The 13,635-nt window shown below is 41.2% G+C and overlaps 1 protein-coding gene across 1 annotated transcript; it reads left to right on the top strand.

The window, feature by feature from the left end:
* Positions 1-671: 671 nt before the first annotated feature.
* LOC125902382 (fizzy-related protein homolog) lies at positions 672-10,261 on the top strand. The gene is made up of 14 exons (XM_049598690.1): positions 672-834; positions 2,134-2,207; positions 2,681-2,809; positions 2,978-3,041; positions 4,299-4,429; positions 4,523-4,608; positions 4,700-4,883; positions 5,159-5,224; positions 6,115-6,217; positions 6,368-6,552; positions 6,652-6,885; positions 7,089-7,193; positions 8,568-8,660; positions 8,789-10,261. The coding sequence occupies exons 2-14, from the start codon at positions 2,139-2,141 to the stop codon at positions 8,828-8,830; spliced, it is 1,491 nt and encodes a 496-aa protein (XP_049454647.1). The 5' UTR covers positions 672-834; positions 2,134-2,138; the 3' UTR covers positions 8,831-10,261.
* The last annotated feature ends 3,374 nt before the right edge of the window (positions 10,262-13,635 follow it).

The raw sequence follows: 13,635 nt of genomic DNA on the forward strand, positions 1-13,635 counted from the left end.
TCCTTTCCATACTGGTATTCAGACACTAAATAACAATCTGAACCTAACACAATGTATATTATAATTACTGCCTAACGATGCACAATTTTCCATTAGCATTACATTACAGCCTATTTTGCCGCTGCCAGCTGAGCACTCTCACTCAATACTGGACCAGTTTCAAAAATGGTTGTTCCTATTTTTCATTCTGACACAAAAACATGGGAAAATAGAGTCCAGGTTGAAAAATACTGACGTTACCCTTTAATGATGGTTGGTTCAGTATTGTTTGACAGCAGGCAGTGACAGTGCAACGTGTGTCCACTGCATAGATACCTTCAACAATTGCTGTCCACTGTATAGTTATTCATGAAAAGCACAGGCTTTATCACCCATTTGTGCTGGTTCAGTTGATCATTTGGTTTAAACAATGACTAGCCTACATTTATCACCATTTACATTAAAAAAATAACACAAGAAAAAGAAAAGTGACATTTGAACATGTTCATACTGTCATAACGAAGTGACTGATGAAAGCTACATGTTTAATTCGTCAAATGTTTATTGTTTCCCGTGATTTCTCTTCAGTCTGCTGAAGATGTGGGAGGCAGTCTACTGTGACTGTGACACGTTTCCTTAGCAACGCAGAATGTGTGATTCAAAAAACAGCGACGTCACATCCTTCCCGTGGTGCTTTGCGAGCCCAAATTGAACGTTCGGCAAAAGAAAACAATTGTATCTTACATGCTCTGTTTTAAAAAGTAAAACGCAGAAAAGAAGACGTTTCAACTGGAATTGACACCACTGGGAATAGGAAGTCAACGGCACGCAACGGGAGTAGTTTATCCGGGCCCGGTAGGTGTTAAAATAACAGTAGATTGTGAACAAACAATGTTGCTAATGCATTAGCCGGATAGCTAGTATAGCTTAACGTTACGTTCGGTCAGCCAGCTGAGCTAGCATTAGCATATAGCTCTGTATGCTGGATGATTGAATTATTGGGTTTTTAAATCATTTCAGCGTCACGATTACACCCTAGCAATAACCACCACAGCTGTGTGTTTGTTTCATGGAGCCAGCAAGCAAATACCAGCAGTTAGGATGGTTTTACATAGGATAAGCGGCTAAAGTTAGTGGTTATAAAGATAACGTATGTGTTGTAAGCTCTCTCGTAGATGATCACATGCACTAAAACTAATGTCACTGTCATTTATTAACAGATTTGCCCACAGTTAGTTCGTTTAACTGCGGTTTGAATCAAGGCACTGACGTTAGAGTACAACAGCTGTTTGGTTTGTCTTTGTCATCTTATCGACGGATCTGTTCATGCCATGCCATTATTTACAGGAGTATTACCTGAGGGTGACTGTAACGTTTGTCTTCTGATAAGCGTGGTACTCTTTTGTCCTGTGATGAATTTACACAGCTTGTCAGTTAGCCGTCATTATTAACTTTGCAAATGTGGATCACTCGTTCATTTACTCATGTAGTACAACGCAGTATTTCTGAAACAATTAGTCAAATAATCAATTAGTTCATCGACAGAAAACTCATAATAAAATGGTGATGATCCGTTCAAGGTTTGTCAGAATAGAATAGAAAGAACTTTATTCATCCACGAAGGGAAATTCAGATGTCCAGCAGCTCATAAAAGACAAAAAACATCACCCACACTTCCCCCCATCGACAACAACACAGTGATATTAAAATAGATGTAAAATAAAATAAGCGCATAAGTAGAAATTAAATTAACTGCAATGTTTGTTTACAAGTTATTAATTGAATTTAAATGCCAAACATTTGCAGGTTCCATCTTTTTAAATATGAACAGTTGCTTCTTTTCTCTGTTTTACATAGTGAATAATGGTATGTATAGTTTTGGAAGTCCTCACCATGGGTAATAGATTCACTGATTGATTGACCCATTGCAAATAGTCATTCATTTAAAAATCCCACACGATGATGTTGTATTTGAGTTTGCTTAACAGTTATTTATGAGCTAAATACGCTCAGCTGTCAGAGATGGTCAAAGAGACTGATCAGAAGTCAGCAAGTCATAACGATCAGAGCATCAGTGTCTGTTTACTTTGACGTGTACATTGAGGAAACTGTTGTATGATTTTATAGTTGTGTTGATCTGTGTCCTGTTTTCAGGCATCATGGATCAGGACTATGAGTGCAGGCTGCTCAGGCAGATCAACATTCAAAATGAGAACGCAAGCCCCATAGTAAGTATACACTTCTACATTCAGGAGCTTCATGTTCAGCTCTTGAACAAATAGTTCCTAAAAATGAACAGAACCTGCGTCACATAGCCAAGGCTTACATTTCAAACTAGCATCACTAATGTGATTAGGTCTTTATCTTTACTAAAGCACAATGATAGCCCCTCGCAAAGAGGATTGTTCACCAACAGAGGACTTAAGATGCACAATGATGGTGTTACTGTCCGTGTGTTGGAGGAAAATACGCTTTAACAGGCCAGTCTCTTCCTTTTGACAATGTCACGAGTGTTGAGTGAAAACAAGACCTCACCAGCCAAATGACTGGGTTTTGTGAATGATGCCTCCTGTTGTTAACACCTTAGACAAATGCACCATCTGCCACTTAAATGATCTTCATTACCACGTTTTCACTTTTCACTGTCCAAGGCCTGTGGCCTGCAGCCAATAAACGCTCTCTCCTCTCTCCACTTGTGTAGAAAGCGGTAGGAGCGGTGCGAGCTCTGACACCCACCAGCTCCCCCCTGTCCTCCCCGAGCAAGCATGGCGATCGCTTTATTCCCTCCCGGGCTGGAGCCAACTGGAGTGTCAACTTCCACCGCATCAATGTGAGTTTGCTGCATTACACCCAGGACTTCACTGTCTTCCCTACCAAATGAACAGTGTTCTCAAGATCACAGTGTTGAAGAAAAAAAAACCTCACCCCTCACCATTCTTCTTTTGCTCGTCTGTAACTGCTTTCAGTGATTGTTAATTCATTCGATTTTCTGATGCAGGAAATTGAAAAGTCGCACAATCAAAACAGAAAAACCAAAGATGGCACAACAGACAGCAACAAAGGTAATTAATCCAACTTTGTATCCAGAGACTAGACATGGAACAAGTTAACAGAACATGATAAAGTGTCTTACAATGCTGCAGACATTTGAACTGTTCTTCTACCTGCTTGTTTGGCAGATGTTTTACAAAGACTCTGACATAAAGTGCTTCATTATGCAGTTATTACATAGACTATGTGGTTGATTTCTGAAAGAAAACATGCTTCATCGTTTTCAGGGTGTGTTTTTCTCGTCAGATCAGAGCTACTGTGATGTATTGAAGATGGCTAGGGCTGAAACTAACATTCATTTTCATAATCGTATAACCTACTGATTGTCCATTGCTTGTTTGGTTTATAAAATGCCCGCAAATTGCAAAAAAAAATATATTATCAAATGTCTTAAATGTATTGTTTCGTGCTACTACCAGTCTAAAACCCCAATATATTAAATTTGCTACTGTAGAAAAATAAGGAATCTAGAAAATATTCTAATTTGAGAGGCTGCAACCAACCTCAAAACTTTCATTTCTAAATGCAGAAACACCCTCTGTAAATCTCGACTGGAAAAGAGGCAGAAATGAGGCACAGAGAAAACAGAAAACCTAAATATGACACCTTGTCATCAAGATTCCTGTTTGCTCCGGTCTAATATTATCACACAACCTCTGTGTTTGGCAAAATATGGTAGTTAATTTGCTGTGGAATTTTTATTTGAAAAATTATGGGCATAGTGGATTTGCATGGGATTAAGATCACAGATGACCTCAGAAGTCATTACAGATGATCAGAGGTCCTCAGGTTATTCTAGTCCCATGTGAATAGGGCTTAAAATGACCAGCTGATTATCAAAATTGTTGCAGATGATGGTTGCAGCTCTAGAGATGGCCGCCTTTCTTGTGTATTACAGAATTACCTTTTGCTAGGCATCTTAGTTATTACAGAACAACTATCATGATGGTAATGTAACCCTGAGTTATCCTACTGTGATGTGTATCTGTGTCTGGTGTGAGTATTACGCCTTTCCCAGCTTGTTTCTACAGGTATCTCTGTCTGCTCCAGTCAAAGTTGATAATTTGACCTTCTGTTGTTTACTAAGCCTCGGCAGGCCTGTGGAAACTGGAGATAAGGACTAAACAAAGCTTTGTGAAAAATTCTCCCTGATCTTTAGAGATGTGAGAGAGAGAGAGCTATAAAATTGCAGAGGGAGCGCAGTGTTTGAACTTAATCATTCCGACAGCCCGGTTTGATTTCCCCTCTGTCTCCTCCTCTGCCTTCAGCGGACGGTCTGGCTTACTCGGCCCTGCTGAAGAACGAGCTGCTAGGAGCGGGCATCGAGAAAGTCCAGGACCCCCAGTCAGAGGACCGCCGTCTGCAGCCATCTACTCCTGCCAAGAGAAGCCTTTTTAGTGTAAAACAGTTAACATTTCTTTCAAAATATTTTTTAATTTATTACTTTCATGGGGAGTTTTTGCTGCATCAGTAATCTGTTTGTGTTTTGTAGTATTCTGTTAGTACTAAGAGGGCTCTGCCAGAAGAGGATGGAAACACAGTCTCTCCATATTCTCTATCACCTGTCAGTAGTAACAGGTAATATGTTTTCCATGTCATCTGCCATCCATCTCCTCCATTTTGGAGAAGAAGCATCATAGTCCTTACTAAACTGTGTTGTGCATTGCAGCCAGAAACTGCTGCGGTCGCCAAGGAAACCTACACGCAAAATATCCAAAATTCCTTTCAAAGTCCTGGATGCTCCAGAGCTTCAAGACGACTTCTACCTCAACCTAGTGGACTGGTCCTCTCTGAATGTGCTCAGTGTTGGACTGGGTACCTGCGTCTACCTGTGGAGCGCCTGCACCAGCCAGGTGTGTGTGTGTGTGTGTGTGTGTGTGTGTGTGTGTGTGTGTGTGTGTGTGATCTGTGATCTGCACAAAACAGTGCATCGAGCAAAGCAGTAAGACAGAGAGGCATCCAGCAGATGTCTTCACTGTGGTTGAAAAAGATCAAAGAGTATATATTTCTCTCTCAAATACTGTTTCTTATCACATTGGATCTCTCGTTAAAGGTTTCACTGGTTGTGTATCAAACGTTTAATAAAAGAGTCTTAAGGTGTAATTGAACTTCCTCCTTATCTTTTCAGGTGACACGTTTATGTGACCTTTCTGTAGAAGGAGATTCTGTAACATCAGTGGGCTGGTCAGAAAGGGTGAGTCTCTCTGTCATCTGTTATCTTTATAAATTGTTGTTAAGTTACATTTAAAGGTACACTAAGCAGGATTGTCGGCTGCTGCTCACCAGCGAAACTGAAAGTAAGAGCCATCCCCAGATTCACTCTCGTTTGACGTGTCCCCTCACTATATTTGCATTTTTTTTTCCCTTTCACACATGTAGCACACAACAGGTCAGAAGCATTCTCACCTACTGGAAATACTCTGTTTGGTTTTGGCGAGGGGTGGCACTTAGGTAGAGCGTGCAGGAGGCAGGAAATGATGCAGATTACACTCTGGTCATGTGAACAAGAGTCTCTTACCAGTCCTTGAATCTGTCTGGCAATTTCAGCCTCAGCCTTTGCCAACAGAAGTTCTTGAATCTGGCTGTCTGTCCAGTTAGACATTGTTGTTGCCATCTTCATGATAATGACCCTCTTCTTCACCCTCGGATGTTTGTTTTCTTCTGGTTTTGCACGAGCCACATAATAGAAATGTCATCAACACGCCCACTCACTCACTCACTCACTCACTCACTGTAAATCCTCCACACAATTACCTGCACTATTCACACATGGTCTCAGAGGGACAACACACGGACTTTGTACTCATGGGCTGGCACGGTGACGTCTGTTTAATGTCAGATCCGTCTAATGGCTGAAGTTACACAGATGGACCTGACAAAGATCCATCATGAAAAATGGTTGTTATTTGACATTTAGTGAAGATGCAAATTGAGCTTTGGTGTGCAGATGCTATTTAAAACTCCTGTCCTTGTTTTGGTTCTTTTTTTTTTTTTTTTTTTTTTTTTTTGTGGATGCTTTTTTGAAGTCATTACAGACTCTACGTACGTCAATATGATACTCAAAGTGTACTGTCTTATGTTTAGGGTAACCTAGTGGCGGTGGGGACTCATAAAGGCTATGTGCAGATCTGGGATGCAGCAGCAGGGAAAAAGCTCTCCGTACTAGAAGGACACACGGCCAGAGTGGGTGAGTTGGGTCGCTGGAGAGATGAAGGCGGAGACTGTCGCAGGAGTTAAATATCACAACCTTCATTAATTTTCACACAGTTGTTCAGCAACATCTCTCATTCATGGCCGATGAATCACCATCCCTTTGATTTCTTTCTTTTGCTGCCAGGTGCATTGGCATGGAATGCGGACCAGCTGTCGTCTGGGAGCCGCGATCGGGTGATCCTGCAGCGTGACATCAGAGCCCCACCTCTCCAGTCGGAGCGCCGTCTCCAAGGACACAGACAGGAAGTTTGTGGGCTCAAGTGGAGCACAGACCACCAGCTGCTAGCCTCGGGTGGAAATGACAACAAGGTATGTAGATGGAGAATCTCACCTGTGTGAGCTACACGTCACTATCACGACCACTTTTTAAACATTTTCCCCCTCCTTGTTTCAACCTGCCGCCTGCAGTTACTTGTGTGGAACCACTCGAGTGTCCTCCCGGTGCAGCAGTACACAGAGCACCTGGCTGCAGTGAAGGCCATCGCCTGGTCTCCCCACCAGCACGGCCTGCTGGCCTCCGGAGGCGGCACCGCAGACCGCTGCATCCGCTTCTGGAACACTCTGACCGGCCAGCCTCTACAGTGCACAGACACCGGCTCTCAGGTCTGCAACCTGGCCTGGTCCAAGCACACCAATGAACTGGTGAGTCACCTGAAGGTTTTCATTTGGACAATGCTGTTGAAAAGTTGGCTGAAGAAAACTGTTGACCATTGCTCCCAGTCTCTCTGTACTATAAGCATTGTGATTGAATTGTGTTTGACAGTATACATGAACATTTATCAAACTAACAATGCTTTCTTAGCATCCGGAGTAAATATGTAAAAACACTTGTTTGTTTTCTGCAGGTCAGCACACACGGTTATTCTCAGAACCAGATCCTGGTGTGGAAGTATCCCTCTCTGACTCAAGTGGCCAAACTTACTGGACATTCCTACAGAGTACTCTACCTGGTCAGTATACGCTTTGTGTATTTATACCTGTCAGTCAGCAGATATTGTCCCAAGTTAATCTAGTTTAAGGGGGAAAATGTGCTTAATAAAACAATTAAAAGAAAGAAATGGTGCTGAAAAATAATTTAAACTCTCCTTTTTCTGTGCAAATCAAGGGAAGAGAATTAAATATGACCATAAAATGTCTGAATAAAGCATCCTGCACAAGAAGGGATCTAAAATGAAACAGTGAGACAATGGGCCAGATCTATTCATTTCAAACGACTCTTTATTAAGTCCCGCCCCTAAACGGAGACTGGCCAATCATAACCTAGCATTGGGCCTGCTCAGACACAGCTGTGCTCCATTGACTCTAATGCAATCGTTTCAGATTTCCTTCATTTTCAGGCTGGTTTTGTGGATTTGGAGCTAAATGTTGTGCCTGGGGCACGTCGTGTATTAATGATACTCGTTACCTGGAGAGGTTGGAAAAAGATATATGTTTCTTCCTTGTTCCAAAACCAAAATCAAACCTTGAAAAGTGTAGGGTTAGCTAGCTAGCTACTGAAGATATAGCCTACTGAATGTATACACATGCTGCTTTTGCTTTTTAATGATTATAACAGTGAAACAAAGACCGACCCTGCTGTACAGGAACCAGTGAAGGGAAGCAGGGAAACTTTGCTGATATTCAACCAGCTGTGTGTCATGGCATTGTGTGCAGATGAACGTTGTTTTACGTTCCCTGGAGATCCCTGCCCGTCTGGCGGTGGAGGTCCAGGTGCTGGCAGCAGCACGGGGGCGAAGCCAAACACTGTTCATCTGCACACACTGCGATGCCACACAGCTGGTTCAGTATCAGCAAAGTTTCCCTTTATATTCATTGTGTTGTGTGGCGATCAGCAGTGATGTGGTGGTTCACTTTTACACTGTGATCTGTAGCCTATAGTTCGGCTTTAGCTTCTAACTATCTTTGTCTTTTTAACCTGTTGTTGCTGCTGAGTCAGTTTGACATCCCGGATATATCCTTCAAACACAGACTGTAGACCCCTCTGTCTGCTGCTCTCTGGAATCACTGTTTCATTTTCCAAAAACATGATAATATTTCTTCAGGGAGTGCAGTTAGTTACAGTGTGGGCTCCATGCTTACTCCGACAGCTTGACTGACCATCACAAAGGGGCGGGGCTTAGCGAAAGGTCAATTCTATATTTACATCTCATTACACGTAGCGTACTACGTCATGCGTCAGCACAGCATTGGTAGACTGCATCACTGAGGGAGCTAACAACTGATATTCAAAGCCCAGTTATCAGTACCAAGTCTGAAAAGTCAGAACGGTGCATCCTTTGTAATAATACCGTAAATACAGTGTTTAACAATGAGTTAAATTTCAGGCCATGTCCCCTGACGGAGAAGCCATTGTGACAGGAGCTGGAGATGAAACACTTCGGTTCTGGAACGTCTTTAGCAAGATGAGATCTACTAAGGTATTTATTATCTTCATTTCTCACTTTACGTCTAAGATTTCTTCTTCTGTTCCTCATCTGTCTGTTACTTTTTACTCCCAGTAGTCTTTTTTTCTTACCTCTTTGCTCTGCCTTCCTCCGTCTTTTAGGAATCTGTGTCGGTGCTGAACCTCTTCACCAGAATCCGGTAGTAAGCACGCCTCTGTACCACGAGGGAATCGAGCCGAGAAGGGAATTTATCTTTGCATGTATCGAGCTGTAAATGGGCCCCTTCTTTGAGTATTCACCTCAGTCGTCTACAGAGGCCCCCCTCGATTGCCCTTTGTTATTTAGCCAAGTTGTAGCTGGAGGTGTGAGGGAGGTGGAGAGACGCACAGCCTGCGTGTGGAGGGCGGAGGAGACGTGTATGTACAGTATTCCACTTGGCCCTGACTGATGGAGCCACTGCCTCCTCCAACAGACCAGTGATCTCTGACGACAAGGAGAGTTTGGGGGGCGTTTGTCTCCTCGTGTGATTATGTTTTTGTTTACAGACTGACGTTGTGCTTACTTGCCAAATATTGAGTTTGTCCCTTTGATTGTCTTATTTATTTTGTTTTTTTAAAAACATTTTTAACACATATTGTTTGTTTTGAAGGCTGTTAGATTTCCTTTTCTTTGTGTACCTGCAGTTTTTGGTCTGATCTGTGGAGTATGGTTGGCTTTGTTCAGGTTCGCTTGTCTTTTGTACTTTACCGAGGGACAATAATGTTTGATGTACACTGATAACCGATTACATAACCCTGTGCCAGAGCTGTTAATGTTTAACAAGAGTCAGAGGAATGGGCCTGATCTCCTTTTTTAAATCTTACATTAAGTTAATTTTTAGTCTAACGATAATAAGCAGTATTGGCTCATGGTTTCATAATGTCCAGAAACATCTTAGAAGGAACTAATTATTTGGTAACGTTGTACATAAGAACAGTTGCTTATGAAAGTAATTCATGTGAAAATTCGATTTTAAAGTGACTTGTGTGGAAAGCTTTTCACTGATCTTGTTTCCTGTCTTTCTTAAATGGAAAATGAGGAGAGGAAAGTTCAAATGAAAACACTTTGGCTTATCAGTGTAGTTTGTAACAGCAACTAAAAGCACACAGAAAAAACATCTGGGATTAAATCAGAGTGAAATGCAGAGTTTCTGCTCTCTGCTGCGTCTGCTAAGATATTCAAGCTCCGGGCACTTGTCTTTTGCTACTTCAGACCATTTCTGTGTCGAGCAGTCATGCAAATCTACTTTGTTTTGGGGTTTTTTTTATCAAGCTCTCATATCATCTGCACCATTTTCTCCCAATTTTGATTATTTCCCTGTTTGAATGTTCGAGTCCGCTAGCGTGCCACATTTAAACGAATGCTATTTATTTGTGTTGTGAAGAAAGGTTCTTGTACAGAAATGGCATGTTTGTGTACTAATGTTACCCGAGGGAAGATGATGGGCAGTTTCACTGCTAGGCTTTATGGAAATTTCTTTTAATGCCACTTCAAAATCAAGACAATGCTGCCAACTTGAATTACAGAAAGAATGTTAAAAAGAAAAATATTTCTGTACTGAGAGATAATCAACAATTAAATGATCATATCTTGTACCTTATGTTGTCAGTTTTATTGTCCAATAACTGGAGAGTCTGTAAAATCAGTGTGTATCACTGCTGTGAAAGAAGAGGGGCGATATTGTTGTATTTTTCGTTCCAGCCCAGGCAAGATCCACAGATCAATGAATTGGTCCTATTTGGTGTGAAGCCAACGCCTTATATAACTTATTCCTCTGAGCTATAGGGCACCAAAATGATTAAAAACACATGAATGAGCCCAGCTGTTCATGATAAGTGTTCATCTTTTATAACATTTAATATGTGACCTGTCTCTAAACATTTACATCATCATCAGGAACCAATGGGTTCAGGGCTAAATGCCACAAACGAGACAGGAAAGTTCAAAAAAGTGCTCAGAAACTACCACGTGTTGGTTTATTGACAATAATAACAGAATATCACCTCTTTTTTTTTTTCTTGATTCATATTTAGATCCCAAAAGAGGTTCATCTAATTTATGCCGCACTTCTTCCTGTGTTCAGCATGGCCTTGTGGTTACTTAACAGGTCTAAATGAGCATTTCATCAATATGTTTTTACTTTGCAGTGGGCTATATATGATTTTTGGTACCTGAACTATCCAGTGTTGGCTGTGAAAGTAAACAAATCTGTCCTGGCACAATTAAATTCTCTGTTTTCCTCAAAGAAAATTACTCTTGTTGGATTTGGATTCCATAGGCAGCCTAGCTGGGAGACGAAGGACTAGTCAACACTATTGAGGGTCAGCAAAATATAGAGGAAAAGGTGCAAGGCTGCACATGAATGAAGCACATTTTAGTTGATGAAATGTTAAAAGAATTTCTTCAGGCCAACAACAAAGATAAATGAAAATTAAAATCTTAAAAAAAATAATGAAATGACCACTGGGAGCCATTTGAGAGTTGTTAAAGAGCCACATGTTGCCTATCCCTGATTTAGGGTCACATCAAGTGAAACATCATGTTTAAAGGGTATTTTTCAGACATTTTTCATCATTTTCAGACCTGGACCCTGTTTTGTCTTTTTGTGTGTGTCTGCGTGACTAATGAAGACCACTTTTAAAAATTGCTCCAGTACTGAGAGACAGCAAAGCGAAATAGGCTGCAATGTAATCTCTGTGGGCAGTGCTCGTTTTTGCCACTGACAGGCTCACATTATTATTATTATTATTATAAGTCTCTGACAACATTATTGAAATGATCCCTACAGAGATAGACTAGACCTCATTGTTTAAGAGTAAAATTTCTTTTTTTAAAACCAGAAACACCCCCAAAGTCAGTATCACCACACCCACCAGACTCCATTTAAAAAAAACTGTATTTTTAGCATGTATAGAGCCAGCATATTTTCACATCAAAGTGGACTATCACATAAAACGTGTTATTTTAGCATTACTGTGCTAATGCTCGTGCTACCAAAACAAAAAGAAATAAAACACTCCTAACAGATATATCAGATACACCTCACAGATAACCTGCTAAGCTATAACATATCGTAACATGGTTTAGATTCCCAAAAAAATATTCACCTTGTCGCTAGATACTCCTGAAAAACTCGAAAAACTGTTGTCTGCGCAAGACTTTTTGTCCTATGAGGCCACCGTCACTTACCCGACGGGAGGGGTGAGTGAGTGAGCGCGAGTGAGTGCTGCAATCTAGAATTTGACCGCTGATGTCACTGTTACTCACCATTTTTACACACTGAGGCTTAACCAAATCAGAGTTGGTGACTGTTTGAACAGTGGAAAGACAAACCAAGAATGCTTTTGTCAGTTTTATTTAGTTTCTGTCAGCTTTGAATGAAGTGTGTTTTTCAATGTTAGAATTAACATTTATTTAAATGGAGTCTGGTGGGTTTGGCGATGGCAATTTGGGGCCTGTTTCTGGTTAAACAAAAAGGACCTTACTCTTCAACAAAAAGGTCTATTTCTGTAGGGATCCTTTACATAATGTTGTCAGACACTTATAACAACAATCTGAGCCGGTCAGTTGCAAAAACAAGCACTTTTAGTCGAGGTAAATTGACAGTGCACAGTTGCCCTGAGTGCTTACATTGCAGCCTGTTTCACCACCGCCATTTGCAGCGCTGTCATTCGAAACTGAACCAGTTTCAAAATTTGCTGCTCCGATTAATCACTTAGACACAAAAACATGGGAACATGGAGTCCAGGTTGAAACACACTGAAGTTACCCTTTTAAAGCAGAAATATGGAAGTCAGTAAGATGTTTAAGCTTCTGGTGTTCTCATACTTCATGCTCGTTCTGAGCAACATAGAATTTGGTTACTATTAAAAGTACAATCAACAAATATTAAAAGGAAAAAGCCTTATGTTTCTTGTCAGGTCACTATGAGTCCACAAAACAGCCATAGACGTTCCCTCATTTGCTTAATTAATGATGGTGATGGAGAGTAATGTGAATTTATTGTATGTGGTATAATCTGGTCTTCTACACTTAATTATCCTGCTTTTACCTTTTCATTTGTCACCTGTCTAAAGAAGTCTCAGTATAGATGTGGTTTCCAGTGAACACCAGGGGGAGCCATCCTATGAGCAGCCTACACTGCTGCCACCACACCCACCATACAGTCGCCACGTTACCTTGAAGGTGAGGATCAGATTAGAGTATTTTGCCAGTAAGGTTCACTGGCTTCACAGGCCACAAGGAGGGTTAAACATCCAAACAGAGGTTGTATTTGGTTTCATTTTATCCTCAGTTACATATGTTTTGTTTGAATGAGAGTTTTTTAACTGCCGCAAAGCATCCTGTGGCCTCACATTGTTCCCTGGAAGTCTGCACATTTTCACCATACTACCAGTCCAGCCCACACAAGCAGAGTTTTCACCCAGAGCATGAAAAATAATGAATGCTCACCGCCTCCCAAAGCTCCTACACCTCTGCTCGTGCCCTGTGGCCTCTCTAAACTCACTGTTACACATTTAAACAGCAAATGGATTTTTATAACTATAAAAAAAAACAGCTGAAGGGTCTAAATACATGAAGAAATGGGGGGGGGGGGGGGTTTAACTTATTCTGCTCCTGTGGTTCTGCTACAGATAGAAATTGGAAAATGGCTAATATTGAATACTGGCTGATAAGATGGACTGAAAAACACCGCTGCTAATTTAGTGACTTCAAAAAGGAAAGGTCTTTTTTTGTAAAGTCTCTCTCCGTCTGATGAAGATCAGGTGCTGTAGGCCTCCGTGACTCAGCTTCCCTCAACGCCATGGAGCTTTTCTCCCCTTCAGACTCCATTATAATGTCATCTAAATAACATGCATGGTCCATTATAGTGATCAGATAAATCATCTGAATGGAAGACATTCACTACGAGCTTCCAGCTCATCTGTGGCTCTCGGTGGGCAGATGTTAACATTAAGCCCTGAAAGCA

The sequence above is a fragment of the Epinephelus fuscoguttatus genome, linkage group LG15 (genome assembly GCF_011397635.1).
Source record: "Epinephelus fuscoguttatus linkage group LG15, E.fuscoguttatus.final_Chr_v1".
Taxonomy (NCBI): Eukaryota; Metazoa; Chordata; class Actinopteri; order Perciformes; family Serranidae; genus Epinephelus; species Epinephelus fuscoguttatus.

Coding starts and splice junctions, on each gene's coding strand:
- LOC125902382 (XM_049598690.1), top strand. CDS start 2,139: ATGGATCAGGACTATGAGTGCAGGCTGCTCAGGCAGATCAACATTCAA. Junction 4,609..4,699: donor TCACCTGTCAGTAGTAACAG/GTAATATGTTTT, acceptor TGTGCATTGCAG/CCAGAAACTGCTGCGGTCGC. Junction 4,884..5,158: donor GGAGCGCCTGCACCAGCCAG/GTGTGTGTGTGT, acceptor TTATCTTTTCAG/GTGACACGTTTATGTGACCT.